This window comes from Leucoraja erinacea, chromosome 24 (genome assembly GCF_028641065.1).
Source record: "Leucoraja erinacea ecotype New England chromosome 24, Leri_hhj_1, whole genome shotgun sequence".
NCBI classification, from domain to species: domain Eukaryota; kingdom Metazoa; phylum Chordata; class Chondrichthyes; order Rajiformes; family Rajidae; genus Leucoraja; species Leucoraja erinaceus.
Genome location: NC_073400.1, coordinates 30,721,978 through 30,738,737, shown reverse-complemented (window position 1 = coordinate 30,738,737; position 16,760 = coordinate 30,721,978). Strand labels below are relative to the sequence as shown.

The window sequence follows — 16,760 nt, the reverse complement described above, 5'->3', positions numbered from 1 at the left end:
TACCCCGTTCCTGCCTTCTCCCCATATCCCCTGACTCCGCTATCTTTAAGAGCCCTATCTAGCTCTCTCTTGAAAGTATCCAGAGAACCGGCCTCCACCGCCCTCTGAGGCAGAGAATTTCACAGACTCACAACTCTCTGTGTGAAAAAGTGCTTCCTCATCTCCGTTCTAAATGGCTTACCCCTTATTCTTAAACTGTGTGTGGCCCCTGGTTCTGGACTCCCCCAACATCGGGAACATGTTTCCTGCCTCCAGCGTGTCCAAACCCTTAATAATCTTTCAATAATCCAGAACAAGGGGTCATAGTTTAAGGATAAGGGGGAAACCTTTTAGGACCGAGATGAAGAAAACTTTTTTTCACACAGAGAGTGGTGAATCTGTGGAATTCTCTGCCGCAGAAGGTAGTTGAGGCCACAGTTCATTGGCTATATTTAAGAGGGAGTTAGATGTGGCCCTTGTGGCTAAAGGGATCAGGGGGTATGGAGAGAAGGCAGGAACAGGATACTGAGTTGGATGATCAGCCATGATCATATTGAATGGCGGTGCAGGCTCGAAGGGCCAAATGGCCTCTACTCCTGTACCTATTTTCTATGTTTCTATGTTTCCATGTAATAAGATACCCTCTCATCCTTCTCAACTCCAGAGTGTACAAGCCCAGCCGCTCCATTCTCCCAGCATATGGCAGTCCTGCCATCTGCCCAAGCCCCCTTCACAGATGCTGCCTGACCCGCTGAGTTCCTCCCCTCCAGCACGTTGTTTTTGTGTAAGGAACGCTGGAGGTATCTAGGAAAGTAATTGAACGAAGGTCATTGTGGCTGCCAATAATTTTGTTTCCATTGACATCTGAGATCAGGTGCTGGGGAATAACACAATACAATAGATGTCGAGGTTATACAAGGTTGTACACCTTATCGAATAAATGTCCACTTGGCCTGAATTTCCTTTGTTGACCAACTAAGTGGTTGCAAATGCACTTACGAATTTGGTCGCCATCCAGTTTGGTTCAGTATTCTCAGAGCGTTTCATTATTAACCATATAACCCTATAACCATATAACAATTACAGCACGGAAACAGGCCATCTCGACCCTCCTAGTCCGTGCCGAACACGTATTCTCCCCTAGTCCCATATACCTGCGCTCAGACCATAACCTTCCATTCACTTCCCGTCCATATAACTATCCAATTTATTTTTAAATGATAAAAACAAACCTGCCTCCACCACCTTCACTGGAAGCTCATTCCACACAGCCACCACTCTCTGAGTAAAGAAGTTCCCCCTCATGTTACCCCTAAACTTCAGTCCCTTAATTCTCAAGTCATGTCCCCTTGTTTGAATCTTCCCTACTCTCATTGGGAAAAGCTTATCTACGTCAACTCTGTCTATCCCTCTCACCATTTTAAAGACCTCTATCAAGTCCCCCCCTTAACCTTCTGCGCTCCAAAGAATAAAGCCCTAACTTGTTCAACCTTTCTCTGTAAATTATTCTTGAACATGTTAGAAAAATAGATCTAAACGTTTCTTCCTGTGTTTAGTTTCGAGAAACAGAGCGTAAAAAACAGGCCCTTCGGCCCACCGAGTCCATGCTGACCAGCGATCCCCGCACACTAACACTACCCTACACACACTAGGGATCACTTACAATTACACCAAGTCAATTGACCTAGAAACCTGGACGTTTTTGGAGTGTGGGGGGAAACCTGGAGATCTCGGAGAAAAAGTGTTTCCTCTTCTCTGTTCTAAATGGCTTACCCCTTATTCTTAAACTGTGTGGCCCCTGGTTCTGGACTCCCCCAACATCGGGAACCTGTTTCCTGCCTCCAGCGTGTCCAAGCCCTTAACAATCTTATATGTTTCAATGAGATCACCTCTCATCCTTCTAAACTCCAGAGTGTACAAGCCCAGCTGCTCCATTCTCTCAGCATATGACAATCCCGCCATCCCGGGAATTAACCTTGTAAACCTACGCTGCACTCCCCCAATTGGTACAGTGAAATTTGGGGTCACCATACAGCCATACGAATGAAAAAAGAACACAGGACACGATAAACATCCCCACACAGTGGAATCAACGTTTCCCACTGTGGGGGAAGGCACCAAAATTGTCATCCTCCTCTTTGATGTTCTTTGATGTTCACCTGTGGTTGGGTGAATATCAACGGACCTGAGGTCGTAGGTTTAAGGACAGAGGTTGAAGATTTAATAAGAGCCTGAGGGGCAACGTTTTCCACATAGAGGATGGTGGGAATATGGAACAAACTGCTAGAGGAGGTAGGTAGGTCCAATAACAATATTTAAATGACATTTGGACAGGTATGTACATGGATAGGACAGGTTGAGAGGGATATGGGCCTAATGCTGGCAGGTGGGACTGGTGTAGATGGGGCATGTTAGTTGGCATGGGAAAGTTGGGCCAAAGGGCCTGATTCCTTTCAGTATGACTCCATGTAGTAAACCCTTGGCAATCCAGGAGAGGCATAGAGTCATACATCAGAGAAGCAGGCTTTCCGGCCCACTATGTCCATACTGCCCATTGCACCTATCTACACTCATCCCATTTACTAAAGGTAGACTCAAAAAGCAGGAGCAACTCAGCAGGACAGGCAGCATCTCTGGAGCGAAGGAATGGGTGACGTTTCGGGTCGAGACCCTTCTTCAGACTTGACCCGAAACGTCACCCATCCCTTCTCTCCAGAGATGCTGCCTGTCCCGCTGAGTTACTCCAGCTTTTTGTGTCTATCTTCGGTTTAAACCAGCATCTGCAGTTCCTTCTCAAACATCCCATTTACTAGCTCCCCGCATTAAGTCTGTAGTCCTCTGGACAAGAGATTTGAACATTCGCATTGGCCGAACCGTTTAAGAATACATCCAACTTATCTGCCAATGCATATGTAAAAATTCCATGTCATTGTTTTTCACCACAGTTTTTTGATATGATATGCCATTTATTGATATGAAATTTTAATCCAATTTTAATTTATTGATATGAAATTTTAATCCAATTTCTGATTGTGTTATCTTTGATAAACCTTATCTTTAATTGCACACCACTTAACCTACTTACAAACCAACTTGTATCATTCACATTGAGGTCTCTCCTTAATAAGAGAGATTATATTTGAGATAAAGGAATCACGAGGACTTTACTATTGACTCTCCTCATGTTGAATGATGGAATCTGTGTCCATGTGACATGGGTTCCTATGGTATAAATATCGTGGCTCAGAAGCCAGACCTCACATTCTGCAAAGAGTCCAGCTGATTCAACATGAAGTCACTGATCTTAGCTCTCGTTTGCCTGCAGCTCTCTGATGCTATTATCTACAGGTAGGACAACCTTAACCCTTGAATGGGAGATGGAACAGAATCCAGGTTTATCAGGATGATGCCTGGATTAGGGCAGCATTGCATTAGTGCTAGAGCTACTGCCTTGCAGCACCTGAGACCCGGGTTTGATCCTGACCACGGGTGCTTGTCTCTATCCGCTTTTCCCCCCGTGGCCTGCGTGGGTTTTCTCCGAGATCTTCGGTTTCCTCCGGCGTAGACTGGATAGACTCGGCTTGTACTCGCTAGAATTTAGAAGATTGAGGGGGGGATCTTATATAAACTTACAAAGTTCTTAAGGGGTTGGACAGGCTAGATGCAGGAAGATTGTTCCCGGTGTTGGGGAAGTCCAGAACTAGTTGTCACAGTTTAAGGATAAGGGGGAAGTCTTTTAGGACCGAGATGAGAAAAACATTTTTCACACAGAAAGTGGTGAATCTATGAAATTCTCTTCCACAGAAGGTGGTTGAGGCCACAGTTCATTGGCTATATTTAAGAGGGAGTTAGATGTGGCCCTTGTGGCTAAAGGGATCAGGGGGTATGGAGAGAAGGCAGGTACAGAATACTGAGTTGGATGATCAGCCAAGATCATATTGAATGGAGGTGCAGGCTCGAAGGGCGGAATGGCCTACTCCTGCACCTATTTTCTATGTTTCTATGTACAGGTTTTCAGGTTAATTGGCTTGGGATAAAGTTTAAAAAAAATTGTTCCTAGTGTGTGTAGGGTAGTATTAATGTGCAAGGATCGCTGGTCAGTATGGACTCGGTGGGCCGAAGGGACTGTTTCTGCACCTTATTAACAAGGATGACAAGATATTAATTCATTAGGAAATATGCCCTGCATGGATCGCATGTGACCTCATGACAATCGAGCCATTCGCATTTCAGGATCCTGTACCTTCTTGCCGATGGCAACGGAGAGATGAGTGTGTGTGGGTCTTTGATGTTGCTGGCTGCCTTTTTGAGGCAGCGACTGCGATAGATCCCCTCGACGGTGGGGAGGTCAGAGCCGGTGACGGACTGGCAGTGGTCGCAACTTTCTGCAGTAAACATGATGAAGTCTGGGTGTGGGAATAACATTTCCGACTTTCTTCCCGCATTCACAGGGTTCCCTTGATTAAGGGGAAATCTGCCCGGGATGCTCTTCGGGAGCAGGGATTACTGGACGACTTCCTGAGGGAACATTATTCCGATCCCTGCGCAAAGTTTGATGGCCTCACCGGCGTGGCAACCCTGTCAACAACAGAACCTATGATCAACTACCTGGACGTAAGTTATTCCCGACTGTTATAAGTGGAAGTGTGATGGGAAAAAGCACACATTACTTACAGCCCAGTGGTATGAATATTGATTTCTCTAACTTCAAGTAATCCCTGCACTCCCCGCTCTCTCCATTCCTCCCCCACCAGCTTCTCGTTCTCACCCAGCAAACAGCTAACAATCCTTTATCACCGTTAGTTTTTTTGCATATCTTTTATTCATTTGTTCTATATCTCTCCACATCACTGTCTATAATCTCCCCTGACTCCCAGTCTGAAGAAGGGTCTCAGCCCGAAACGTCACCCATTCCTCTCCAGGGATGCCGCCTGACCCGCTGAGTTACTCCAGCATTTTTGTGTCTATCAGCATCTGCAGCTCCTCCCTACACTGTACCCTTTTCCTCTCTGCAGAGAGTTGCGGACGCAGCCCGGACCATCACACACACAAACCAACCTCCCTTCCATTGACTCCATCTACACCTCACGCTGCCTCGGCAAGGCCAGCAGCATCATCAAGGACCAGTCTCACTCCCTCTTCTCCCCTCTCCCATCCGGCAAGAGGTACAGAAGTGTGAAGACGCACACCTCCAGATTCAGGGACAGTTTGATTCTTCCCAGATGTTTTCAGGCAACTGAACTGTCCTCTCACCAACTAGAGAGTGGCCCTGACCTCCCATCTACCTCACTGGAGACCTTTGAAGTATCTTTAATTGGACCTCATTGAATGTTGTACCCTTTATCTGGTATCAGTCCAATAGACAATAGACAATAGACAACAGACAATAGACAATAGGTGCAGGAGTAGGCCATTCGGCCCTTCGAGCCAGCACCGCCATTCAATGTGATCATGGCTGATCATCCCCAAACAGTACCCCATTCCTGCCTTCTCCCCATATCCCCTGACTCCTATCTTTAAGAGCCCTATCTAGCTCTCTCTTGAAAGTATCCAGAGAACCAGCCTCCACCGCCCTTTGAGGCAGAGAATTCCACAGACTCACCACTCTCTGTGAGAAAAAGTGTTTCCTCGCCTCCGTTCTAAATGGCTTACTCCTTATTCTTAAACTGTGTGTGGCCCCTGGCTCTGGACTCCCCCCAACATCTGGAACATGTTTCCTGCCTCTAGCGTGTCCAAATCCTTAACAATCTTTGACCACTGTGTAAACATGTTTAGTCACAGAGTCATGGAGTTATACAGCATGGAAACAGGCCATTCGGCCCAACTTGCCCACACCGACCAACAATAGTCTTTTCACTGAAGATAGACACAAAAAGCTCAGCGGGACAGGCAGCGTTTTGTTTCCAACTTCGGTTTCACCATATAACCATATAACAATTACAGCACGGAAACAGGCCATCTCGGCCCTACAAGGCCGTGCCGAACAACTTTTTTTCCCTTAGTCCCACCTGCCTGCACTCATACCATAACCCTCCATTCCCTTCTCATCCATATGCCTATCCAATTTATTTTTAAATGATACCAATGAACCTGCCTCCACCACTTCCACTGGAAGCTCATTCCACACCGCTACCACTCTCTGAGTAAAGAAGTTCCCCCTCATATTACCCCTAAACTTCTGTCCCTTAATTCTGAAGTCATGTCCTCTTGTTTGAATCTTCCCTATTCTCAAAGGGAAAAGCTTGTCCACATCAACTCTGTCTATCCCTCTCATCATTTTAAAGACCTCTATCAAGTCCCCCCTTAACCTTCTGCGCTCCAGAGAATAAAGACCTAACTTATTCAACCTATCTCTGTAACTTAGTTGTTGAAACCCAGGCAACATTCTAGTAAATCTCCTCTGTACTCTCTCTATTTTGTTGACATCCTTCCTATAATTGGGCGACCAAAATTGTACACCATACTCCAGATTTGGTCTCACCAATGCCTTGTACAAAGTTTAAACCAACATCTGCAGTTCCTTCTTTCACAGAAGTTTTTTCACTGGCTGGAGAGCACAAATATCTAATCACTGAACCTCGGTACATGTGACAATGATAAATTAAACATGGTGTAATTTAGTCTCCTGTTAGCGCCCTTTAGTTTCCTGTTCCTCTCGATCCTTTATCCACCCATCTACTGATCCCCATCCTCACCCGTATCCACCTATCACCCCTCAGCCTTTGTCCTTCCCCCACCTCTCTTTTCCAGCTTTCTCCTCCCCACTCCAATCAGTCTGAAGAAGGGTCCCGACCTGAAACGTCACCTATCCCCGTTCTCCAGAGATGCTGCCTGACCCGCTGAGTAATGCCCCTGCCCCACTTAGGAAACCTGAACGGAAACCTCTGGAGACTTTGTGTCAGTCTCCCTACCTGCTTCCACTACCTGCAACCTCCAGCAACCACCTGCAACCTCCGGGAACCGCACGGAAACCTTGGGCGGGGCGCAAAGTCTCCAGGGGTTTCCGTTCAGGTTTCCTAAGTGGGACAGGGGCCATTACTCCAGCATTTTGTATTCTGCACAAGATTCCAGCATCTGCTTTTTGAGTCTAAAGACGCACTTTATAAAGACATAAAGTGTGTAAAAACTTCGGATGCTGTCTGTGTGGAGTTTGCACGTTTTCACAGTTTCCTCCGGTTGCTCCGGTTTCCTCCCACATCCCAAAGATGATTGGGGTTTGTAGATGAATCGGCCCCCTGTGAAATTGCCCCTAGTGCGTAGGGAGTGGACGAGAAAATGGGATGGTGTGGGAACGCTGGTCGGCGCGGCCTCGGTGGGCTGATGCACAGACTCTGAAAGGCCCGTGTTGACTTTCCATGTTGTGAATCTGAACTAAATATTATTTGTGTTTTTTGCCGACAGATGTCTTATTATGGAACAATCAGCCTTGGTAATCCTCCACAAAGCTTCACCGTCATCTTTGACACTGGTTCATCCAACCTCTGGGTCCCCTCTGTCTATTGCAGCGACGCTCCCTGCAGTAAGTCAACGTTCCCTGCCCTTGGATATATTTTAAGTTTTACTCGCATCCTGCGATTCCTAACGGTGGCGCAGCGGTAGAGTTGCCGCCTTACAGCACTTGCAGCGCCAGAGACCCGGGTTCGATCCCGACTACGGGTGCTGTCTGTACGGAGTTTGTACGTTCTCCCCGTGACCTGCGTGGGTTTTCTCCAAGATCTTTGGTTTCCTCCCCCCACACCCCAAAGATGTACAGATTTTTTTAGATTAATTGGCTTGGAATAAATGTAAATTGTCCCTAGTGTTGGATAGCGTTGGTGTGTGGGGATCGCTGGTCGGCGCGGACTCGGTGGGCCGAAGAGCCTGTTTCTGCACTGTATCTCAAAACTAAATAGACAATAGGTGCAGGAGTAGGCCATTCGGCCCTTCGAGCCAGCACCGCCATTCAAAGTGATCATGGCTGATCATCCAACTCAGTAGTGCAGCAGTATCTATGGAGTGAAGGAAATAGGCAACGTTTCGGGCCGAATCCCGAAGGGGTTCGGCCCGAAACGTTACCTATTTCCTATGCCCACAATCAGTACCCCCCCGCTCCTGCCTTCTCCCCATATCCCCTGACTCCGCTATCTCTAAGAGCCCGATCTAGCTCTCTCTTGAAGGTATCCAGAGAACCGGCCTCCACCGCCCTCTGAGGCAGAGAATTTCACAGACTCACAACTCACAACTAAACTAATTCCTCTGTAATTCCTTACACTAGCTCCGCCAAGGGCTGCTGGATTTCCTGGCTGCTAAACATTCTAATTCCCCTTCCCATTCCCACATTGACCTTTCAATCCTGGGCCACCTCCACTGTCAGAGTGAGGCCACACCCAAACTGGAGGAACAGCACCTCATATTCCACTTGGGCAACTCACAACTCAACCAAGATAGACACAAAATGCTGGAGTAACTGAGCGGGTCAGGCAGCATCTCTGGAGAAAAAGGATAGGTGATGTTTTGGGTCAGGACCCTTCTTCAGACTGTCCCGTCACCTATCCATGTTCTCCAGAGATGCTGCCTGACCCGCTGAGTTACCCCAGCACTTTGTGTCTGCCGATTAAGAAATCCCATCGACACTAGTCCCTCCTGCCTGCGTTTGGCCCTTTACCCTCTAAGCCTTGTACCTGCCTAAATGTCGTTTTAAATATTGTTATCATGCCGGCCTCAGCGACCTCCTCTGGCAGCTCGTTCCAGCAAGGATGGTGTGGTGTCAAAAATCATCTTTAATTAGAAGTGAGGTTTCAGGAAACCATTGGCAATAGACTTTGATTGAGTGTGGGTCTGTATTTTTTGTTTAGTTTAGAGATACAGCACGGAAACAGGCCCTTCGGCCCACTGTTTCAATGCCGACCAGTGCATTAATATTGCCCTACACACACTGGGGCCAATTTTACATTTACTCCAAGCCAATAAACCTGTAAACCTGCACGTCTTTGGAGTGTGGGAGAAAGCCGAAGGTCTTGGAGAAAACCCACAGGTCGGTGGAGGCAAGTCAGGATCGAACCCGCGTCTCTGGCGCTGTGAGGCAGCAACATCTACCTTGCCGCCCACGGTGTTATGTGAATGTGCTGAAACCTTTCTTCCATTTTAACGGAAGAAACTGCTGTCTCTTTTCAGTGAGCCACAAGAGATTCAGGCCGTCCTCCTCCTCGACCTACCGTTCCAATAACGAGCGCGTTGCCATCCAATACGGAACTGGGAGCATGACGGGAGTATTGGGATACGACACACTGAGAGTAAGTAGACTTCACTCCTCACCACATCACTCCAAAGTTCAGTCAAGAGTGTTTTCAGATCATCTCTCACCCTGGCCACAAACTCTTTGAATCACTTCCCTCTGGAAGGCAACTCCGGACTGTCAAAGCCGCCACAGCTGGACACCAAAACAGTTTTTAATCCACGGGCAGTAGCTCAACAGCCACAAGTCTGTAGCCTCCTTTTGATCTGGCATTTTATTTCATTCTTCATATGTGTAAATTATGATTTTTATTATTATTTTTTTTTTAATAGTTTTATTAGAAGCATATACATGTCAGATTCAGATTCAGATTCAGATTCAGATTCAGATTCAATTTTAATTGTCATTGTCAGTGTACAGTACAGAGACAACAAAATGCATTTAGCATCTCCCTTGAAGAGCGACATAGCAAACAATTTGAATAAATAATAATAAGTGTCCGGGGGGGGGGGGGGGGGGTGATTGGCAGTCACCGAGGTACGTTGTTGAGTAGAGTGACAGCCGCCGGAAAGAAGCTGTTCCTCGACCTGCTGGTTCGGCAACGGAGAGACCTGTAGCGCCTCCCGGATGGTAGGAGGGTAAACAGTCCATGGTTGGGGTGAGAGCAGTCCTTGGTGATGCTGAGCGCCCTCCGCAGACAGCGCTTGCTTTGGACAGAGTCAATGGAGGGGAGCGTGGAACCGGTGATGTGTTGGGCAATTTTCACCACCCTCTGCAATGCCTTCCGGTCGGACATCACACATCACACCGGTCATAACCAAAATGCAATTTGTTTATCAATTACATATTAACACAGCGCCTGTTTATAGATTTTTAATAGATTTTTTTGAAAGAAGGGAGGGAGAAAAACTTAAAAAATAAAATAGATTACTAATATCAGAATTTTGGAGATAGGTCCATAGTTTATAAAGTATAATTATTCATCCAATCTTGATGTTTTATTTTTAATTGTCTAATGTATATCGTGCTGTTACTTGCGAGCAGAGCATCGAGGCAAATTCCTTGTATGTGTACATACTTGGCTAATAAAATTAATTCAATTCAATTCAATTCAATTGTCACATATACTGGCAGCGGTTTACCTTATGCCCCTGTCCCACTGAGGAAACCTGAACGGAAACCTCTGCAGACTTTGTGCCCCACCAAAAAGTCTCCAGAGGTTTCCATTCAGGTTTCTTAAGTGGGACAGGGACAGTATAGATAGACACAAAACGCTGACGTAACTCCAGCGGGCCGGGCAGCATCTCTGGGGAGAAGGAACGGGTGACGTTCCGGTTTGAGACCCTTCGGTCAAACCAACGCCTCGACCCGAAACCCCCGCCCGCTCCTTCTCCCCAGAGACGCCGCCTGTCCCGCTGAGCGTCGCCAGCACTTTGTGCCCATGCTGGCGAATGGGAGGTGGACAGATGGACACAAAACGCTGGAGTAACTCAGCGGGTCAGACAGCATCATCCCTTCCCCAGACGTGTCCCACTGAGTTACTCCGGCGCTTTGAGTCTGTCTTGGGTGTAAACCAGCACCTGCAGTTCCTTCCTACAAGGTGGATACAGGATAACTCCAATTACATTCTCCTGATCTCGTTCCTTCTAGGTTGCTGACATCACCATCCGCGGCCAGGAACTGGGTTTAAGTTTGACTGAACCTGGCGGATTCTTCAACTATGTCAAATTTGATGGTATCTTGGGCATGGGCTACCAGTCTCTCTCCGCAGAGGGTGCCACCACTGTGCTACACAACATGATCTCTCAGAATCTTCTCTCCGAGCCCCTCTTCTCCGTCTACTTGACAAGGTCAGCGTCTCCCGCGTAAACCTTGTCGCGCCTTCGATGACTGAACAGAGCGCCCTTAATGCCGTGGATAGACAGGGGTGGCGGGGAGAAGGCAGGAGAATGGGGCCGGGAGGGAGAGGTAGATCAGCCATGATTGAATGGTGGAGTAGCCTTGATGGGCTGAATGGCCTCATTCTGCTCCTATCACCTATGACCTTATAGAAACATAGAAAATAGGTGCAGGAGTAGAGGCCATTCGGCCCTTCAAGCCTGCACCGCCATTCAATATGATCATGGCTGATCATCCAACTCAGTAGTGCAGCAGTAGCTATGGAGTGAAGGAAATAGGCAACGTTTCGGGCCGAATCCCGAAGGGGTTCGGCCCGAAACGTTACCTATTTCCTATGCCCTAGCTTTCATAGAAACATAGAAAATAGGTGCAGGAGTAGAGGCCATTCGGCCCTTCGAGCCTGCACCGCCATTCAATATGATCATGGCTGATCATCCAGTTTAGAAGGATGAGAGGAATCTCATTGAAACATATAAGATTGTTAAGGGTTTGGACACGCTGGAGGCAGGAAACATGTTCTCCATGTTGGGGGAGTCCAGAACCAGGGGCCACACACACAGTTTAAGAATAAGGGGTAAGCCATTTAGAACGGAGACGAGGAAACACTTTTTCTCACAGAGCGTGGTGAGTCTGTGGAATTCTCTGCCTCAGAGTGCGGTGGAGGCCGGTTCTCTGGATACTTTCAAGAGAGAGCTAGATAGGGCTCTTAAAGATAGCGGAGTCAGGGGGATATGGGGAGAAGACAGGAACGGGATACTGATTGGGGATGATCAGCCATGATCACATTGAATGGCGGTGCTGGCTCGATGGGCCGAATGGCCTACTCCTGCACCTATTGTCTATTGTCTAATAAAGTATTCATTCATTCATTGGTTCTTTGAGTGTTTTCGATGATTCTGGGCTATAATGATTCTAACCATTGTTTTGCAGAGGAGATGGTGAGTCTGGAAGTGAAATCATTTTTGGTGGAGTTGACCCCAGCCACTACCAAGGCTCAATCAACTGGGTACCTGTCACACATCAAGCTTACTGGCAGATCGAGATCCAAAGGTACGTGCTTGCAAATCTCTGACCAACACAATGTTGAGAGTAGTTCGCTCGCTACCCATCGGTCTTCAAAGATTAACTACATCAACCGGTGGTGCAGCGGTAGAATTGCTGCCTCACAGCACCAGAGACCCTGGTTCGATCCTGACCATGGGTGCTGTCGGTATAGTGTTTGTACGTTCTCCCCGTGACCACGTGGGTTTCCTCCGGGTGCTCCGGTTTCCTCCCACACTCCAAAGATGTGCAGGTTTGTAGGTTAATTGGCCCCCAGTGTGTAGGATAGAACTAGTGGACGGCTGATCACTGGTCAGCATGGATTCAGTGGGCAGAAGGGCCTGTTCCCATTTCTGAACTAAATCTAACGTTCTATAACGGCATTACATAGAAACATAGAAACATAGAAATTAGGTGCAGGAGTAGAGGCCATTCGGCCCTTCGAGCCTGCACCGCCATTCAATATGATCATGGCTGATCATCCAACTCAGTATCCCGTACCTGCCTTCTCTCCATACCCCCTGATCCCCTTAGCCACAAGGGCCACATCTAACTCCCTCTTAAATATAGCCAATGAACTGTGCCTCAACTACCCTCTGTGGCAGAGAGTTCCAGAGATTCACCACTCTCTGTGTGAAAAAAGTTCTTCTCATCTCGGTTTTAAAGGATTTCCCCCTGATCCTTAAGCTGTGACCCCTTGTCCTGGACTTCCCTAACATCGGGAACAATTTTCCTGCATCTAGCCTGTCCAACCCCTTTAAAAAGACACTTGGACAGGTACATGGATAGGAAGGATTTGGAGCAGGGGTGGGGAGCCTGCGGCCTTAAGGCTGCATGAGGCCTATAGGCCATTAAGTGCGGCCTTTTGAATGAATCCAAATTTTGTAGAACAAATCCTTTTATTTTTATTAATATGTTTTAGTTTGTCTTTTACCATTTTTCATTTTAATCTTAAAATGAACGTATTTAAAATACCAAAGAGTAAAAAAAGATTCAACTAAATAATCCTCCCCAACTGACGTCCACAACTAAAACATTAGTAAGTCACGGGGGTTACACAAAAAAGCTGGAGAAACTCAGCGGGTGCAGCAGCATCTATGGAGCGAAGGAAATAGGCAACGTTTCGGGCCGAAACCCTTCTAAGTCACGGGGTCTGTTTTAACAAAACAATGTACATTTTGAAGTATATCTAATTGAAGTTTCTTAGATGCGGCCTTATTAGATTACAGCTAACTTAATGCGGTCTTCCGATATGAAAATGTTCCCCACCCCTGATTTAGAGGGATATGGGCTAAATAAGGGCAAGTGGGACTAGTGTAGATTTGGCATCTTGGTCGGCAGGGACCAGTTGGGTCGAGGGCCCTGTTCCCTCATGACTCCATGTTTAAGAAGGAACTGCAGATGCTGGAAAATCGAAGGTAGACTAAAGTGCTGGAGAAACTCAGCGGGTGCAGCAGCGTCGATGGAGCGAAGGAAATAGGCGACGTTTTGGCCTGAAACCCTTCTGGAAATAGGCAACGTTTCGGGCCGAAACCCGGAAGGGTTTCGTCCCGAAACGTTGCCTATTTCCTCCGCTCCGTAGATGCTGCTGCACCCGCTGAGTTTCTCCAGCACTCACCACTCCATAATCTGGACAGTTGTTGACCAAGTCAATGTGTGTTTCTCCCCTCAGAGTGACTGTCAACGGGCAGGTGGTGGCTTGCAGCGAGGGTTGCCCCGCCATTGTAGATACCGGCACCTCCCTCCTTGTTGGACCCACCAGCGCCATCACCAACATCCAACAGGCAATCGGAGCCACACCTGGTTCCTATGGCCAGGTACCATTCACCTGTACTCACCTGAACTCACCTGCACCGTCCAATGTGTTGTACGATCAGCACCATGTTCTCTCCATTCAACTCAATTAGTTTGGATGTTTAGTGTAGCGTGCTTTGGTTTACTTCCGATTAGTTTAGTAGAGTTCTGTTTAGTTTAGTTTAGCATGGTTTGGATTAGCTTAGCATTGTTTAAGAAAGAACTGCAGATGCTGGAAGAATCGAAGGTAGACATAAATGCTGGAGAAACTCAGCGGGTGAGGCAGCGTCTATGGAGCGAAGGAATATGTGACGTTTCAGGTCGAGACCTGGAAGCATCTATGGAGCGAAGGAATAGGTGACGTTTCGTGTCGAGACCCAGAAGGGTCTCGACCCGAAACGTCACCTATTCCTTCGCTCCATAGATGCTGCCTCAGGTCACCCTATTCCTTCGTTCCATAGATGCTGCCTCACCCTCTGAGTTTCTCCAGCATTTTTGTCTACCTTAGTATAGTTCAGATTAATTTAGCATAGCTTAGTATAATTTAATTCACATTAGCATAGTATATATTAGTTTAGTTTAGCATATTTTAGCATTGTTTAAATTTGTTTAGATTAGTTTAAGATAGCTTATTTTTGATTAGTTTAGATTAGTTTAATATAGATTAGTTTAGATTAGTAAGAGTTTAGTATTGTTCAGTTTAGTTTAGCTCAGATTAATTTTCTATAGTTTAGATGAGTTTAGTTTCGATGTTTAGATTAGATTAGTATAGATTAGTTTAAATTAGATTTGTTTGGTTTAGTATAGCATAGTTTGAGTTTAGACTAGTTTAGGCGAGTTGAGTTGAGTTTAGATTAGATTAGTTTAGTTTATATAGTTTACTTGAGTTTAGATCAGTTTAGTTTCTTAAGAGTTTGGTTTTCTAGTTTTTAGTTGACTTTCCTCAGACATGACGGAGTGCAATCGTTTTGCTGAACACCTTGGCCTAAGTGATCTCCCAGTGGCCAAACACTTTAACTCCCCCTCCCATTCCCACACTGACATTTCTGTCCTGGGCCTCCTCCACTGTCAGAGTGAGGCCCAACATAATCTGGAGGAGCAGCGCCTCATATTTTCATTGGGCAATTTCCTTACAGCCCAGCGGTATGAACATTGACTTCTCTAACTTCATGTCTGCCTTGCTTTCCCTCTCTCTCTCCGTCCCTCCCCCACCCTAGTCATCGTACTAGTTTCATTGTTGTCATGTTGAGTTTCACTGTCTTTACAATTCGTTAGCACCTTCCCCACAGCCAACAATGGACCATTGTGGGCTCCACGTTTTCCCTGATCATCGTTGCTGGCTTTGATTTGTCCTTTTCACACCTTTGATTCATTTTTCCTTTGTACCCTTTTCATACCTCTCATTTCCCTCTCCCCTGACTCTCAGTCTAAAGAAGGGTCTCGACAACGAAACGTCACCTCTTCTTTCCCTCTCGAGATGCTGCCTGACCCGCTGAGTTACCCCGGCTTTTTGTGTCTGTGATCTGAACAATGTTGCCCTTGTCTTCCAGTACTCCATAAACTGCAATGATCTCAGCAGCATGCCTGATGTGGTCTTCACCATCAATGGATACGATTTCACTCTTCCCGCTAGCGCCTACGCACTCAAGGTACGTCATTGGACTCTGTATGGTATTGGTTGATTTTTCTAGGATGACTTAAATGAGTTCATAAATATGTTTACGGGTTCATAAATTCTAGGCTCAGAACAGGCCCATCAAGTCCACTCCAATCATGGCTGATCTATCTCTCCCTCTCAACCCCATTCTCCCCATAACCCCTGACACCCGCACTATTCAACAATCTGTCGGCCTCCGCCTTAAAAATGTCCACTGACTTGGCCTCCACAGCCGTCTGTGGCAATGAATTCACCACCCTCTGGCTAAAAAAAATCCTCCTCGTCTCCTTTCTCTATCTCCTGCTGTACCGGGCACTCTAGGCGTAGACCGTGGACTGTTGCGAATTGCTTTCCATCTCACGGGGCAAGGGGGACCCAGTGTGGGGGTGGGGGGGACAGCCGAGAGATCGGGGAGGGGGGGGGGGTGCGGAGGATGAAAGGACCTGGCATGGGATACTTTGTAACGTTGTCAGTCAGCGCCCTTTATCTAGCGACTCTTTGCATACCTTGAGAAAGCAAAACGAAGAATATCACTGTGACTTGGCACATGTGATAACAAAATATTCACTCACTCACTCACTCACTCACTCACTCACTCACTCACTCACTCACTCACTCACTCACTCACTCACTCACTCACCCATTCACTCATTGAGTGATTCATTCATTCATTTATTTCTTCTCCTCCAGAGCACCTACTACAACCAGGTTAGCTGCATGAGCGGATTTGGTGACACCGGCTCGAACCTCTGGATTCTGGGCGACGTCTTCATTGGCGAGTACTACTCCATCTTCGACCGTGGAAACAACCGCGTGGGTCTGGCCAAGGCCGTTTAACTCTTCCGTCCACCACCCGCCCCCATTGAAGATCCAGCCCCATTCAACTTGACTGAAGCCATCTCGCGATCCCCAGAGCCGCAACTCTCGCCATGCCACCCAGTACCAAAGATCAAGATGTCACTCTCGGATGTCCTATACTGAAGATACTCTGCTGACAGCTTCGAGTTCAGCGGCGATTTTCTCAGCGGTTTAATTAAAGGGAAGCTTCATTGCTTCAGGAAGATAAAAGGAAAAGAAATGATGCCGTCTGGATGGGATCTTAACACAGCCATGAATGAATGTTGGGCTGGGCTGGAGATGGGTAGTTAATATTATATAATTATTTCTGCTCTCTGA

General features: G+C 47.0%; 1 protein-coding gene across 1 annotated transcript; it reads left to right on the top strand.

The window, feature by feature from the left end:
• The first annotated feature begins 3,268 nt into the window (after nt 1-3,268).
• On the top strand, nt 3,269-16,421 carry LOC129708992 (pepsin A-like). The gene is made up of 9 exons (XM_055655121.1): nt 3,269-3,327; nt 4,431-4,593; nt 7,381-7,498; nt 9,133-9,251; nt 10,844-11,043; nt 12,023-12,142; nt 13,806-13,950; nt 15,478-15,576; nt 16,275-16,421. The coding sequence occupies exons 1-9, from the start codon at nt 3,269-3,271 to the stop codon at nt 16,419-16,421; spliced, it is 1,170 nt and encodes a 389-aa protein (XP_055511096.1).
• The last annotated feature ends 339 nt before the right edge of the window (nt 16,422-16,760 follow it).

What these genes read in the sequence shown, in the direction of transcription:
- LOC129708992 (XM_055655121.1), top strand. Translation starts at nt 3,269, where the DNA reads ATGAAGTCACTGATCTTAGCTCTCGTTTGCCTGCAGCTCTCTGATGCT. An exon ending in TTGCAGCGACGCTCCCTGCA is followed by an intron (nt 7,499 to 9,132) that starts GTAAGTCAACGT and finishes GTCTCTTTTCAG; the next exon opens with TGAGCCACAAGAGATTCAGG. An exon ending in TGGCAGATCGAGATCCAAAG is followed by an intron (nt 12,143 to 13,805) that starts GTACGTGCTTGC and finishes TTCTCCCCTCAG; the next exon opens with AGTGACTGTCAACGGGCAGG.